Source organism: Sitophilus oryzae, unplaced genomic scaffold (genome assembly GCF_002938485.1).
Source record: "Sitophilus oryzae breed Bouriz unplaced genomic scaffold, Soryzae_2.0 scaffold_410_pilon_pilon, whole genome shotgun sequence".
NCBI lineage: Eukaryota > Metazoa > Arthropoda > Insecta > Coleoptera > Curculionidae > Sitophilus > Sitophilus oryzae.
In genome coordinates this window covers 721099-737161 of record NW_022146986.1, presented here as the reverse complement: position 1 = coordinate 737161, position 16063 = coordinate 721099, and the positions used below count along the sequence as shown (strand labels likewise).

Here is a 16063-nt window from a genome sequence, read left to right as displayed (position 1 = left end):
TATTCAAGTGCAAAATTATCTCTTGTAAAAATAAAATAATAAATATACACTTTTTTACTACATTTTATGTTTTATTAGATAATTAGAAGTGTAACATAGTCAAAACAAAAATAAAATTATGAATACTATCTATATATACATATCGCCTATTTTTTTTTTGATTTAACAATACCCAACTCTTTGCTTAGAGTGAATATATATTTATCTTTAAAAAGTAAAAAGTATTTTTTCTCGTTAAAGTAAAACCCAAACAACAGAACGTCACCGTGGAACAATCATTTGCCGAAACATCGAATATATTTGGTTAAAACATATCGGTTTAAAGGTCAAAACTATCTTTTTCGCTGACTTCTTCTCAGATGTCAAGATATTTTATTACCGGAACGCTAATAACATAAAAATAACATTGGATTTTTCGTGAATATTTTGGCAGCAAGGTCGATTGAATTAGTAGGCATATATCTAACAAAACTATGAATTTGAAAAAACATATTTTAAATAAATAAAAGAAATAAGTAACCTACATCAGAGCTGCCATGTATTCTTGTGTTCAATTATTTAGATTCCAAAAATCAACGTTCAAAAAGAATTTTAATGACTGCTTAAGAAGGAAGAGTTGATATTTTTAATTTTTTATAAAAGTCCTGGAAATGAGTTCTGCTGTTTAGTCCCAGTGAATATCCAACAGCTCTCTTCTGGAGCTTAAAGATGCGGTCAAATTGAGTGGCACAACATGTACCCCAGAATGGAAGGGCAGATCTAAGGTGCGACTCAAAAAGTGCATAATCAACAGTTCTAGCCACTGACAAGTTAAGCTCCTTAGAAACAGATCTTAATGCAAAACAGGCAGAGCTTATTTTTTTCGACGAAGTGTCCCATTTCAGAGAATTGTCTACAACAAGCCCGAAGAATTTTACAGATTTTACGACGTCAATGGTGGTGTTGTTAAGTACAAAATTTATTACTCAAAATCAAATTTCTCATGTCAAAAAACTCCCACACACCAACTTTCATCCCAAATATTGACGTTACTTCAGAAATTATTTGGAAAAAATCGAAATAAAAACGAAACTTCTACACCCTGTATCTCCGAAACTAAGCATTTTAGGACATACAGTTATACAAACTTTTTTAGTTATTTTTATCTGTAGAATACGCTGCTGAGTTTCCGGAATACAGGTCGGACCACCCTGTATATTATGAAAAAAAAACAACTTGATGTGGACTTTATAGCAGATTATTAGAACTTTGAGGCAAATATTTTTTTAATTATATTTTTTTGTTTCAGTGGTCTCCTTTCCTCACAACGCGAAGTAGCTATGATTTCGGAAATGATTCACACAGCCTCATTGGTACACGATGACGTCATCGACCAATCGGATTTCAGAAGGGGGAAACCTAGCGTCAACGTAATGTGGAACCATAAAAAGGTAAATGAATTTAAAATATCGTAGCATACAAGAACTTATAGATTTAAGAAAAGGATAGAACTGGACAATGTAACCTAATAGCCTAAGAGTTTTCGAGAAAGTATTTTAAGACGTCTGGCTCTTTGATATATCTTTTTCTATGCTCTCTGGAACAGCATGCGGCCCGTCTGGCTACCGATACCCGTTGCGTTCACTACTGCGCATCGGAAGAAGATCCTATATTTTTTTTTAATTTAGTCTTGTAAATTCTAGTATTGAATATAAATCGAACATGTCTCCATAGCGCAGTGCGTAGAGTTTCCGACTACGAACCGAGGATTCAGAGTTCGAATCCGGGTCAGGGCAACGACTTTTTTATTTTATTTTCATTTATATTCTGATAGTGTAGCGTTTTTTAAACAACTACCACTGCGAACGGCAGCTTTTCATCGGAGAGCAGTCGTGGATAAGGTATTTCACTAGAGAGAAAATTAATCAATAACAATAAACAAAAAAATATAGATATTAGGCGCCAGGCATGTACACAGAAAGAAAACACAGTTGTATATTACTTAAAACTAATGGCTATATTTATTCATGATGAATTCTGATGGTAAATAGCATTGTACAATTTTAATAATTATTATAGTGGTTAAATACCATTACAAGCCGTAATGTAATGAAACCTAAGATCTAAATCATATTGTAACTACTAAATCGACATAAATGTTCTTAATAATCTAACCACTAAATATAGTCTGTACGATATTATTTAAAATGTACGTTATTAAGTTAAGACTGAAAATTGACTGAAAATCTGAACCTAAATCTACACTTAGCTGTCCTTGAGGCAATCCTGTTTCGAAGAGCAGCGTGAGGTGGGTTCATATCTCTGTATTGTCTGTCGGCGATCCTGTTGGTCAAAACAACAAAAGGGGCCAGAATGAGGACACCATGAATCAATACAGCCGTAGCTACTGATTAGGCTTAAAAATGGCAGCGAAGCAGCATGGGGCTTACGCTGTATCCATACTGTGGCAATATGGGGACACTACCCGTACCTTTGAACACTACTAGGACCTTGGATAATGCCCGAACCTTGAAATCAATACATAGATATGGGACACCTGCCCATAACCTTGACACAGTCCGTCCATAAGACAATGTACGTCCATAAGACCTTAAAAATACGAAACTCTTGTTTAAAACCAAACAAGGTCTAATAAACAAAATAAACCTACCCCGAAACACTTCCGACGGCTCAATAATAAATAAAAGAACTGTCCTTTTCTTTCATTTAACATTCTGGAGGACAACAGCAAAAGTACACCATCTTGTCAGCAAAATACAAATACGAGTTAAGGTGGGTCAATCCAAAAACTCTACCCTAAAATATTCAATAATAATACCGAATCTATAAAAGATAATAACACATCTTTACCTGTAGCTTCAAATGGCAGCTGATTTATTAGATTTTGCAGCAAGATTTCAATTATTACCATTTCTAAAAGCCGGGCGAACAAAAGTGAGGTTAAGCGCGGAGAGCCGCCTTGACATGTAACAAGGATCTTGACAGCGCGCCTCCACAGAACAGCGAAACGATAGCAGGGTTGGCGACTAGAGAACGTAAAAATTATGCCAAGCGTGCCAAATAAATTATCAGGCCTGAACGATACGGAATCCGGTGATGATAGGCCAGACATCATATATTATATATAAAAAAGACATGTAACGAACTAAAAACGTTACAATAGTAAAGTATTAAATAATTCTGGTGATTCAAAAAAAAAACAAATATTTAATACTTTACTATCAGAATATAAACAAAAATAAAATAAAAAAGTTTTTGCACTGACCCGCATTCGAACTCCAACCAAACCAAACCAAACCTCTACGCGCTGAGCTATGGGGACTCGGTCGGTTTATATACAATACTAGAATTTAAAGGACTAATAAAAATATAGGATCTTTTTTCAATGCGCAGTAGGGAACGCAACGTTTACCGGCAACCAGACGGGCCGCATGCTGTTCTAGAGAGCATAGTATATCAGATATATCAAAGAGCCAGACGTCTTAAAATACTTGTTTTTTCGACGTTCCTAGCTCTCGTACTATAAGGATCAGAATAGGACCACAATACATCTGAAAAGATTGCGGTGGAACAAGCCGATGGCCACCTTAATATCTATACAATTTTGCTCTTTTTTGCATATCATCTAACAGTATTTTTTTATTAGTTTTGGTGTGAAATTTTACATTACCTTCGTTTTTATGAATACCTGGTTGGACATAACTTATATTTTCTATAATAATCTTTCTACCTACATAAATCAAATATTAATGTTTGACCAAGTAATAAAATACAATACTATGCCAATATTAAAGGAGGTAGATAATTTATAACACATTAAAAAATACTTAAAGTGGTGACCTTGACCTAAAATCGTTTAAATGTCAATTAGCTTGAAGTAATGCACCTACAATATCATATTATGAGTTATTTACTTTAAGAAGATGGATTGGTAAAGTAACTTTATAACTCATAGAGGTGGATTGCTTCTTTTTCATTTAATACTTCATTACTTTTTCAATATTGCTGTTTGTTCTTTAGAGAGAAGTACTCGTAATTGCTTGCAATTTAGAATTTAATCAAATATATTTTTTACTTGCAAGTAATATGTGTATTGTTTTACATCTAAGCCTGTTGGGCATTGTCTCTGTAAGCAATACACATTTTATAATATCCTATAATCGAAAAAAAACATCGCCAAAGACGACTGGGCTTGACCCCGCCAAAACTATCACCGATTGTCATTCCCAGCAGTCTTTGACGCCGTTTTTTTTTCGATCAAATGGGTTTTTTATGTTTCATTCAGTATTTTTATCGAATCATTGTACGAATGTGTATGTAAATGAATTAATAATAGTATAAACAGTATTTATCCACTATATGATTAGTTCGAAGATTTCCTAACATAACCTTTAGAACTTCGTGCAGAAAAGGAAGAATTTATGCTAAACGTTGCCTCGAGAAAAAATGCTTTTCGTGACTGAGGAAGATTTTAAAGAAAACTTTAAATACATGCTTAATATGTTTTAATTTATCATTAGTTCTGCATTATTATTAAGATAGAAATACGTAAACAAACCTTATAACGCTTCTTGGTGTAATAATCCATATTACAAGACATTATTATACAGGTTGATTCACGATATCATTGATTGAAAGAATTAAAGGGAAGATACGCAACCTAATGGGCGAAATCGTGACAAGGCTGATTTCCCCTTACATCTCAAGTGCTGTACGGTGGAGACACCAATCGTTCTGCGGCCAACGCATAAACACTAATTTCATCGGCCAGCGAAGACATATTGAAGACGGTGTGGATATGAAAGCCACAGTGTTGCCATTAAAATGTGTAATATCTGTAATAGGTACGTTTGAAAATATCTTTGGATGAAAAATGCGCGTTTATGTATTAAAAATTGATTCGTTTTAAACATAGAATAAAACAATAAAAATAAAACTTTTATAGTAATTGAATATGTCGTATGATTGAAAAAGTCGTTTAGTTGGTTTGGAAATGATAATGATATTGACATTTACCATAATATTTTAAATTATTAAATAACAGCGATCTTTATTTCCAAGCCAACTCTGACGCCGTTTTTCGTTTACTCATATATTAAATATTAAATCGTTTTATGATAGAAAATCCGTATTATTAATGTATCTGTACCCAAAATCCGTTAATCTACGGATTAATCAGTAGTTCTGACAACACTGTCTCCGGCAACATCTGACTCTGTTGACCGAAAGCAGAACTATGGTTACAGTATTCTTTATCAGTGCGCAGCGGTGCAAAGCTAAACTAAATCTCGGAATTCTCGAACAGGCTGACGGTAACGCCAGCTACATCTCGGCCAGGTTTTGTACAACGAAATCGTCCATAAGGTTGCGCATCTTCTTATGTCTTCAATCATCGGTTATATGTTTATGGAAACCTGGTTATAGGATTTTTTTTGAAAATTATTTTATTTATTTTTATGTTTTATTAAGTAATCCCTAAATGTCCTTACAAGCGGTATTTCTTTCGTCAATTGTCCATACCGCCGGCGGGAATTTAGCCAGTTTGTTTTTTAAAACCAAAAGTTGAAGTATTACTACTTGTGCGTGCGTTGTCGTCTCAAAGTTGCGATAAAAAAGCCGGCCAAACATCTTCTTACGTAACGTATCTGCACATGCAACGAGATATTACTGCCCTAGACACACTTATATGCCGATGATTTCCTAACAACTCAAACAGCCAGTTATAAGTCGTATTATTAATAGAATTACAGCGTGTGCTTTTAATGGCATTAGGATCTCAAGCGTCGCAGGTTTAAAGAGTATCCGCTAACCTTTTGCGAATCGGTTAATGACAGCTTAATCTTTTAGCTAGTTATTAGTGTTGTTAGGTTTTATTAAAGTTAATTTATAATCTGGGAATTTAATTGATGCATAATAATGACAAATAGTTTATAGTTATTTTTTATACAAGACGATAAATGGTATTTTATTAGTGAATTAATTTCGGGAGACGATAATGCAATTTTATCGTGGTGTATAAAATAATATTTTCTCCACAGCAAGTTACGTTTTAAAAAAATATTCAGATATTATTATTTCAAAGAATTTATTACTACGAGAAAAAATATTGTGCTGGGTTGGCGTTGGTTTCTATGTAATTTGACAAATAAATAAAGCTGTCTGTTTAGTTGTTAGTTTTGAGTCAATATTTTTCAATTCTCTCTCGTGTCGATTGCTGATTGAATTGGAGCCAGAAATGGCTCAAAACGAAATAAGTAAATTACGAACAGATATTCAGGCTGAGGCGACAAACGCCATATCCAAACTACTTCTATTTAAATCCCGAATAACTTATGAAAAGGAATACCAACATTTTCAAAAATGGAAGCAATTAAAAAAGTGCGAGAAGAAATAAAGTTTTTAACCTATCGTAGCTGTTAAAGTATCATTTAATCTGCACTTGCGGTTAAAGTACTACCACAGATTAGGTATCGTATAAGTATACAGATAAAAATCTTGCCCCCTAATTCGTGGTACGAAAAATTGTTTTTTTTTTATGACGATGTGCAAACGAGTCAAATTTCTTGTGCGCAAAAATAAACTCGCGTAAAATAACAATAAACAGCGTAAGAGAGATATCGCTAAACCGAATAGCGTGCATGGACGTTAATAAGGCCAGGTGTTATTTCCTTTAAGTGAGGTGGTATTAACTCTCTTCATTTATAGTTATCGGATCGGAAAGAATTCTCTGTTCGCGTCGCGTCCGCTATTTAAACTTAACCTAACTTTGAATTTAAAAACTTTGAAATTGTTTTGTTTACTAGGTGTTTTAAAACTAAAGGGCTAAAGTGCTTATTTCCAGTGCTTTATTGTTCAACGTCTGCCAGTGGGTTTAAGCTGGATTTATAAACTCGGGAGTTGAGGTTCAGTTGCCATTCAAAATGTTCAACACTATGAAATGAACGCGCGCATTTATAAAGTCAGTTGGTCGAGAAGTTGGCAGTTCGTTTTACGTTCAGCGGAGTTCAAAGATGGTCACCGTTTATGTCGGCAGTTGCGGGCAGTTGGCGACCGCTGGCGACGGGTTCGGCGGACAGCCAATGAATAAGCGCCTGTCGATCACGTGAAGCACAGTACGCCGATGCATTGAAAATGACCCTTATTGTTGTTTCATTATTTCTGTTAATGTAATGTTTATATTTTGCGTAATCGTGGATTACTGTGTGTTTGAACTTTGACAAATACCAAAAAGTATTTTTAAATCGAAAGAAAACGTTCAAAATTTTCACAATTCCAAACCTAACCTACAACCGAAACTGACAGTTTATAAATGCAAAAATATTGAACCTCAACTGCTACGAACATCCAACTGCAACTGAACCTCAACTGAACTTTTCAAATCTTCCTGAGTTTATAAATCCAGCTTTAGGGCAACAAGCAACAAATTTCTCTTAGAAGGGCTAAGTCGTCATCTGCTGTAAACCTAAGACTCTTTATAGGTTCTTTTAGTATTGGAAGAGGTGGAATCCATATATTTTGGGCCATATTTATTTAATTAAAACTAATCCCAGCTACTTAAATATCAAATTACCTAATAAAACTACTAAAGCTAAATAATTCAAAACAATTCAAACATAACCTAAAAATAAAAGATCTCGCCGGCCGGCTCCGGTTGTCAAATACCCGCACATGCCCATTTAAGCAATTTTTTAAACGTTATCAGAGGTTATTTAGAAAGAGCGCTTGGTGTAATTGATCTGCAAATTACGTCAGGCGGTAACGTTATTAGCGGGTGTTGCGTTAAAAATTGACTCGCGCATGGTCGTAAACCATGATAAGGTACGCGTAAATACTCGGATGATGCTATTCGGTTTTCCGATATCTCTCTAATAACTGTGCCGGTCAGGCGCTGTGCACAATTTTTAGAGGCCATAAGTGGGCGTGCTATAGTATGCGCAAACTAGTCACCTAACTAGTGCCCGATACCGAAAAATTGGAACCACGAAAAACGATAAAGAAAAAACAAAGATTATAATCTGTATAATCTGTGGTACTACTTTATGTATTATTTTTGATAGATATAAGGCAATTTTAACAGTTGCTATCTTTGAATAAGAAGACTAAGGAAGGAGCATAATGCTATCCATGTATTCATGCTTAGTGGGCGGAAAAAGCACTCTAGGGTGGGGATCCTTGACAGTTCTGTTTGACAATTCATTTGACACATTTGAATTCGATTTGAAATTTTGTGGATTTGTCAGTCTTTACGGAGCTTATTTTATGTTATTTATTATTTATTCTACTATTGATAGTTGTATAAAGGTAGTAAATCTAGATGGAAATTGTGGCAGAACTTAAATTAACAGTGACACTATCGCGATTTATCGAAAAAGACTCTAAGATAGTTGGTTGTGTAGCGTGCGGTAGATCTCGGCAAAAATTGAGTGAAATAATGGAACAACTTTTTGCTAGTAAGTGACTATATAATATACATACGTGAAGTAAACCGATTATTTATGAAATTCACTTAAATTAACTAAATTATATATTTTTCTTGCATTTTAGCTTTTATTTATTACTTGTCAAAGATTAGATGTCAAAGAATTTAGATACGTTAATTTGACTTTACCTGCTTCAGTAGCGTATCGGATGTTTGTGTTAATAAATACTTATTATAACTTATCTATTTTTATTAGAATTATATATTTTTATAACAATTTTAATAACTACCAACATTTATTCGCAACGTAAAATAAAACAACAAATTATTGAGTCTACCCCACGTCTACCCTACATCATAGTTTTACATTTTTTAAATAAAACTAGAACGACACTGATAAACCGGAATTTAAGTCGGCCATATTTGAGGCCCATCGCGGTGTACCTAAGATTTTTGATATGCTCCTTCCTTAGTCTTCTTATTCAAAGGTTGCTATAAAAAAAATATTTATAATAACCATAGACTAATGTCATGTTCTAGATAATAACTTTAAAATAAATTAAAATTTAAAAGTATTATGACAGATTCTCCCGGGAATTGTGAAAGGAACTAAAAAATAAAAAAACATTAATGTGACATATTGGCCAGCATCAAATTGGGCATTTTGCCTTGTATTTTTGAAGTGAAACTTCTTAACGCGCGCTGGGAATAAAAATTCAAGGCCGCGACTCGACACGCGAGATAAAAAGTGCTAAGAACAGCCTACGGTTTAGAAAAAATCGTCCGATTTAAATGAAATTTGGTATCTCGATAGATTCGACCAAGGTCAACTTGACCGCGTACGACACGCGTCACTGTGACAGTTAGTTTTGACGTAAGAAACGTCAAAAGTTTATATAGTCCGATCGCGACCAAATTTGGTGAGTAGGCTATGTAAGCGACGGTGCACACAGTCCCACCCTGCAAAGTTGGATGCGGCGTTTCGTTTACATCTTCATCAGGGTGGGACTAAGGATTTGATACTGAAGAAAAATGTGGGTCGATTTTGGTATAATTGGGGACGGGCTGCAGGATGACGCCCTGGACGTTTCGAACCGATGCCTCTAAATAGACGAAATCATCAGGATTTTTTTTAATTATGGGTTGATTGTAACAAAACTCGGCACGTGGATAGAGGTACCCGAATGGAGTCCTCAGACGGACAGACTGATTTTTCTTCTAGTTTCCTAGATCTCAATTAGTCTTCTTCTTCGTCCTGTATTTCACATATTTCCTTTCTTGTGCTGCTTGGACCACAGATAGCCTGCAACACATAATAACTTCATTGTGTCACCTCTTTGTGTTCATTAAGACTTAATATTATTTTTATTACAATTACGTTGTTTTTTACAACATGTTTTCCAACAGCAATTTCCTGTCATTGGCTGCCTTCAACAAATACCTACGAACAGTAATTGCTCCTGAAAACAGTGGGAAATGGTTTCTATTCAAACAGAATTCATTGTAACTGCGACAAATCACTGTTTGCTTGACATACTCGCACCAGAGGTGTCGCGCCTCGTCAATGTGGACTTTCTTGTTTTGCAATATTTGCCATTCGGTGTAATAAGGAGGTGTTAAAGTCGTTCGAGCCAAGTTAATTGTGTCAAATGCAGTCGCGGCGCGTGGTTCAATTCTTTAGGGGTTCAATATTACTAATTATTAAAATTCAGTTTCCAAAACCTATAATAATTAAAATCGTTAAAAATATGTTTTTTCCATAGCAATATATCTATCAAAAATAGTAGATAAAATAGTACTTTAACCGCAAGGGTAGATTAAATGATATTTTAACAGCGAGGATAGGTTAAAAACTTTATTTCTTCTCGCACGTTTTTTAATTGCTTCCATTTTTGAAAATGTTTGAATTCCTTTTCATAAGTTATTCGGGATTTAAATGGAGGTAGTTTGGATATGGCGTTTGTCGCCTCAGCCTGAATATCTGTTAGTAATTTACTTATTTCGTTTTGAGCCATTTCTAGCTCCAATTCAGCAATCGACACGAAAGAGAATTAAAAATTATTGACTCAAAACTGACAACTAAAGAGACAGCTTTATTTATTTCTCAAATTACATAGAAACCAACGCCAACCCACCACAATAGTTTTTCTATTCGTAATAAATTCCTTGAGATAATGATTTCTGAATATTTTTTAAAAAATATTGAAAAAATATTGTTTTATACACGACGATAAAATTGCATTATCGTCTCCCGAAATTAATTCACTCGCGATTTCATCGTTCGTGAATTAATCTTTTCGATAAAATACCATTTTATCGTCGACCTGTTGTATAAAAAATAACCATAAGCTTGAAGCCTTTTCATAGGACACCCCACGTGACGTTGTTTACTCAATTCAAAATTTGGAACACCATTCCTTTCATAAGGACCCTGTTTTTTGTGTTTTAATTTAAAATAAACCGTTTTCATATAAATGAAAAGCTACCTACCAATTTTGATTAACCCAAAATGAAAGTTGTAAATAATATATAAATATTATTTTTTTTTTATTTTTACAGGTAACCATGGCGGGAGACTTTATCTTGGCCGTCGCTTCCATGATGATAGCTAGGTTAAAAAACAACGATGTTACTTTAGTTCTTAGTCAGGTAATGATATTTTTTATAATTCTTTATTTAATAATTCATATACACCATCGTTTTTTTAATATTGTTGTATTTTCCAAAAATCTTCAAAGAAGTTTTTTTATCTTACCATATGAGTGCGTTTCAATCCTTAATGCCTTGGCAGGGAAAGATTTTTTAATATAGTTCATACCAAATAAACTTTTAGTCACGTGATTAAGCACAGCGTTGCCCAGTTTTACGTATTTTCTTTTAATCAAAATATTTTAGGAAACAAAAATAAATTAATTATAAATATATAAACAGTTACTATTTACATCATCAAAACTCACCTTCTTATTAGAGCACTTAACGGACATAAAGGACCATTACTACAGCTTTCCCGTTAAAAATATTCTAATAAAGTTGCGATGAGTTTTTTACGGCTATTAAGCTTTCTTGTACACTTCCCACTAAAAGAGGTTCTAAAAAGAACAATGTTCGACTGCAAGGTCTGCTAGTAAAAATGTTTAAGCTTAAAATATCACAATTCAATTCATTCAAACCAAAAACTCGTAATACAGAACTAAAGTGTCAAAACGAATGACAGTGTCAGGAAATAAATAAATAAATGTGGCAACAACATTTTTTATGAATTTAAAAATCTAATAAATAAATAAAAAATATATTTTTTCAGCCTTTTTTAAAAAAAATATTAAAAATACAAGAAATATATACCTGGATTTAATAGGGCTATTAACTAAACTAGATTTAAAACCTAATAAATACAGCAATAATTAGCTATTAATTGCACTTAAATTACTCTATTAATGAATTTATTGCAAAGCTTATTTTATTTTATTTGTTTATACTAAACACTGTTACATTCTTTTTTAGATTACATATTTAGGACATACAGGGTGGCCCATCGAAAACGTTCCGCAAGGCATAACGGCCAGGGTGTTCTTTTTTTCAAAAAATCCAGAAACACGTCAACTTTGTTTGTGAAGGGGACAACTTTTGCCCCAAAAATGATTTCAAAATCTTCAACCCTCTAAGCGGGGGTGTCTTCCCCCAATTTTTTTCAAATGAGAAGGGGGTCAAGTGGTCACACACAAAACCCTCAGAAATTGGACGTGTGGGCTGTAATTTTTGGAAATTCTATTGTGGCTCAGTTTAACGATATTGAGAAGAACTTCAACGCATAAAGCTGGATTTATAAACTCGGAAGTTGGCGTTCAGTTGAGGTTCAGTTGCAGTTGGATGTTCGCGGCAGTTGAGGTTCAATATTTTTGCATTTATAAACTGTCAGTTTCGGTTGTAGGTTAGGTTTGGAATTGTGAAAATTTCGAACGTTTTCTTCCGATTTAAAAATACTTCTGGTATTTGTCAAAGTTCAAACACAGTAATCCACGATTACGCAAAAATATAAACATCACATTAACAGAAATAATGAAACAACAATAAGAGGGTCATTTTCCCATGCATCGGCATACTGTGCTTCACGTGATCGACAGGCGCTTATTGGCTGTCGCCGAACGTCGCCAGCGGTCACTGCCGACGCAAGCCCCGTTCTCGAACTGCGACTGTCGCCAGCGACACATTCTAAAAAAACCAATCAGATTTGTACAAAATTCAAACAGCTGTCAATTTTAAATTTAGTACAGCTCCCATTGGTTGTTTGAAATGTCAAACTGTGTCGCCCGCGACACGACGTTGTTCTGGGAACGGGGCTTTAAACATTGGCCATCTTTGAACTCCGCTGAACGTAAAACGAACTGCCAACTTTTCGACCAACTGACTTTATAAGTGCGCGCGTTCATTTCATAGCGTTGAACATCTTGAACGGCAACTGAACCTCAACTGAACCTCAACTCCCGAGTTTATAAATCCAGCTTAAGTCACAAAACAGCTATCTAGCAACTACCGCACCTGATCGTTCAACCTTGTGGCAAGTGAAAAAATGTGTAAACATCTAGAAATAATAAGAAAAAACCTAAAATTGGTCGAAGGAATTTATCTTTATCATTTACTCTGAAAAATGTTTAAATAAACTTTTCAAATTTCAATCCTTCATATTTTTTCAACGACTCGACCGATTTTCAAAAACGAGGCGGGGAAATATAGAGAATAGAAAGCTCTATTCATTGCGGCGCCACTTGATCCCCTTTCCCATTTGAAAAAAGTTGGGGGATGACACTCCCGCTTAGAGGGTTGAAGATTTTGCAATCACTTTTGGAGCAAAAGTTGTCCCCCTCACAAACAAAGTTGACATGTTTTTGGATTTTTTGAAAAAAAGAATACCCTGGTCGCTATGCCTTGCGGAACGTTTTCGATGGGCCACCCTGTATGTACATTCATAGAAAGTTTTTTTCTTAAAATAGGTCCAACACCCTGTATATTTCAGAAAAAAAATCAATCTTTCTATGCCAGAGATACAAATCTCAACCAAGAGCCAAAGAAACATTAAATAATTGCCATAAAATGTTATATTAGATTCCAATGAATTGCAAACTCGCATACTTGGAATATTTCAGAATTTTATCGGCAAATCGCACCTGAAATGCCAGCGTGTTTACTTATATGTCGAGTTGGGAAATAGCTAGCATAATCGACTGTGTTTTTGATGGTGTTTTTCTTCTTTCTAGGTAGTCAGTGACCTCGTGCAAGGCGAATTCATGCAGCTCGGTTCGAAGGAAACGGAAAACGAAAAGATTTGCTCATTATTTAACGAAGACTTACAGGAAAACTGCCAGTTTAATAGCCAATTCAGTCAAATCGGTAAGTTGGATACCACCAACAACAACAAACACCGCTTTATTGTGCAAAAAGCCAAAACAGGTTCATCGACAAAGCACTCACAAAACAAACAAAAACACAAAAAATATATAAACAACAAAAATTCATTAAAATTAGAGTTATAAAATATTAAATACTTGACCTTTGACCAGTGTGTGAGAGGTGATCAAAATTTTAAAATTCAAAATTGTTCATAATTAAACATCAACAAAAAAGTCGTTTACCGCATATAGGGCTCTCTCCAGTAAGTATGATTTCAGAGCTTTGCGAAATGCGGGAAAGAACGAAAGCGACTTGATATTCAAAGGCAGATGATTGTACATTTTTTTGGCATTGTACAGTACTGAACCTTTAACTAGTTCTGAGCTCGGGGTTGGCAGATAAAGATCGTGCTCCGCATTCCTAAGTGGATAGTTATGAGATGGCCTTTCGGGAATAGCAGATATGTGCCTACCAAACCAAACCAACTGTCCCAATCAAAGATTTCCCTTGATTTAGTTCTTCGGGAGGGATTAAAGATTTTCTTTGATAGTTCCATATTTAGTTTTCCTTAATTTAATACATAGTTTACTTTACTCTTAACTACAATTACGAATGTTTTATTTTCTGTTTGCAGGTGTCGATATTAGCTGGAGCCGATGAACAATTATCTGACTTGGCCTACCAATATGGCCGCAACATGGGCCTAGCTTTCCAATTGGTTGACGACTTGTTGGACTTTGTTTCCTCATCAGCAGCTATGGGCAAACCCACTGCTGCAGATCTTAAATTGGGTCTAGCCACAGCACCAGTACTTTTTGCATGCGAAAAGGTAATTTGTCTTGATTATTTCAATCTAATGATCTGAATTAATTGTTCTATTCAAACCCTTTCATTAAAGTTACTCACACACGTTCAGTTTTTTGACTGCGCAGTCCAAATTTTGAAATATTTTTCAACGTGTATGGTGAAGATTTTGGATTGTGGTTAAAAAAGTGCCTTAAGAACATTTTTACAGAATTTTATTATTCCGCAAAATACAAAAGTTATGGACAATCCAAATGGTAAAAAAATTCAAAAAGACCCCTGTATCTCGATTGGCCGTGAAAATATCCACAGGCGGTTTACGCCATTAAACGTGTCTCAGAAATCGAGCCCATGACTTCTATGTCGGTTTTGCTCTATCTCCTCAGGAAATAGGTTTTCTCTATTAAAACAGACCAATTTCGACGATCCTGTACAGTCCACAAAATGGATTGATTTCTCTATACATATCTGAATGTTATAGGTTAAGGATATATAACTTTAAGGACTTATTTATTAAAGGACATTCTATATAAACTTGAACTTTTTGCAGTACCCCGAACTCAATCCAATGATCATGCGTCGGTTCCAAGAACCCGGTGACGTGGAGAAAGCCTTCGAACTAGTGCACAAAAAGCCAAGGCCTGGAACAAACCCAATTTCTGGCCAAGCAACACTGTTCCGAGGCCATCAGGATAGCCAACCTGTTCAAGGAAAGTCCCTACCAAAAAAGGGTTGGTAGTAGCCGCAGATTATGTCCTAAATCGAATGAAATAGCGAATTGTGTTGTTTATTCTTCCTTGTTTTGTATAGTTTGTTATTTCTGTCTGTCCAGTGCTTTGGTACTATAGTAGTTAGGATTCTACTGCTAGCCAAAGACAATGAGGTTTGCAAAATGGATACATAAGATAAGATAGGCGACTATTCCGAAGAGAATTTAGATGAGTTACCTGAAAAAAAGGGAATAGTGATATAATTTAGTTACCATTTGCCTTAAATTGTTGTGCTGGAACCTTTCCTTTGTACCTTAAATGACTTATTATGAAAATTACCTTAATATACAGCTAAATTTGGTCCAATAAATGGTTTAAATAAAGTTTTTTATTTGTTGTTTGTCCAAATAGTACTAATTCTCTTTGATATCCAGTTTCAACAAATGGTATTTATTTATTATTGATCTTTAAAAACAAATATTCTTTCAGTAACCCAAATAAGGAAAAAAAATATTGGCATATGACATGCCACAACTGCCATGATGCTAAATTACCAAAATCGTCTAAAATATAAAAAAAACAATGAGAAAAGTTGTTCAGAATTTGATTCTACGTCTGTGTACCAAGTTTCATGATTATATTCAATTTTTTTCGGGAGATTTTCAAAAAATTATATTTTTTTCAATAAAAGTACATAAAACAATTTCTAAAACAGTAATTTTTCTACTGTCATGTAAATAAAGAT

At 34.5% G+C, this 16063-nt stretch overlaps 1 protein-coding gene across 1 annotated transcript; it reads left to right on the top strand.

Annotated features, from left to right (window-relative positions):
• Positions 1-1292: 1292 nt before the first annotated feature.
• LOC115885652 (decaprenyl-diphosphate synthase subunit 1-like) lies at positions 1293-15458 on the top strand. The gene is given in 8 exon segments (XM_030904628.1): positions 1293-1430; positions 10979-11068; positions 13672-13734; positions 13736-13804; positions 14439-14633; positions 15159-15236; positions 15238-15333; positions 15335-15458. Coding segments are annotated over 8 exon segments (750 nt in total). The 5' UTR covers positions 1293-1319; the 3' UTR covers positions 15383-15458.
• The last annotated feature ends 605 nt before the right edge of the window (positions 15459-16063 follow it).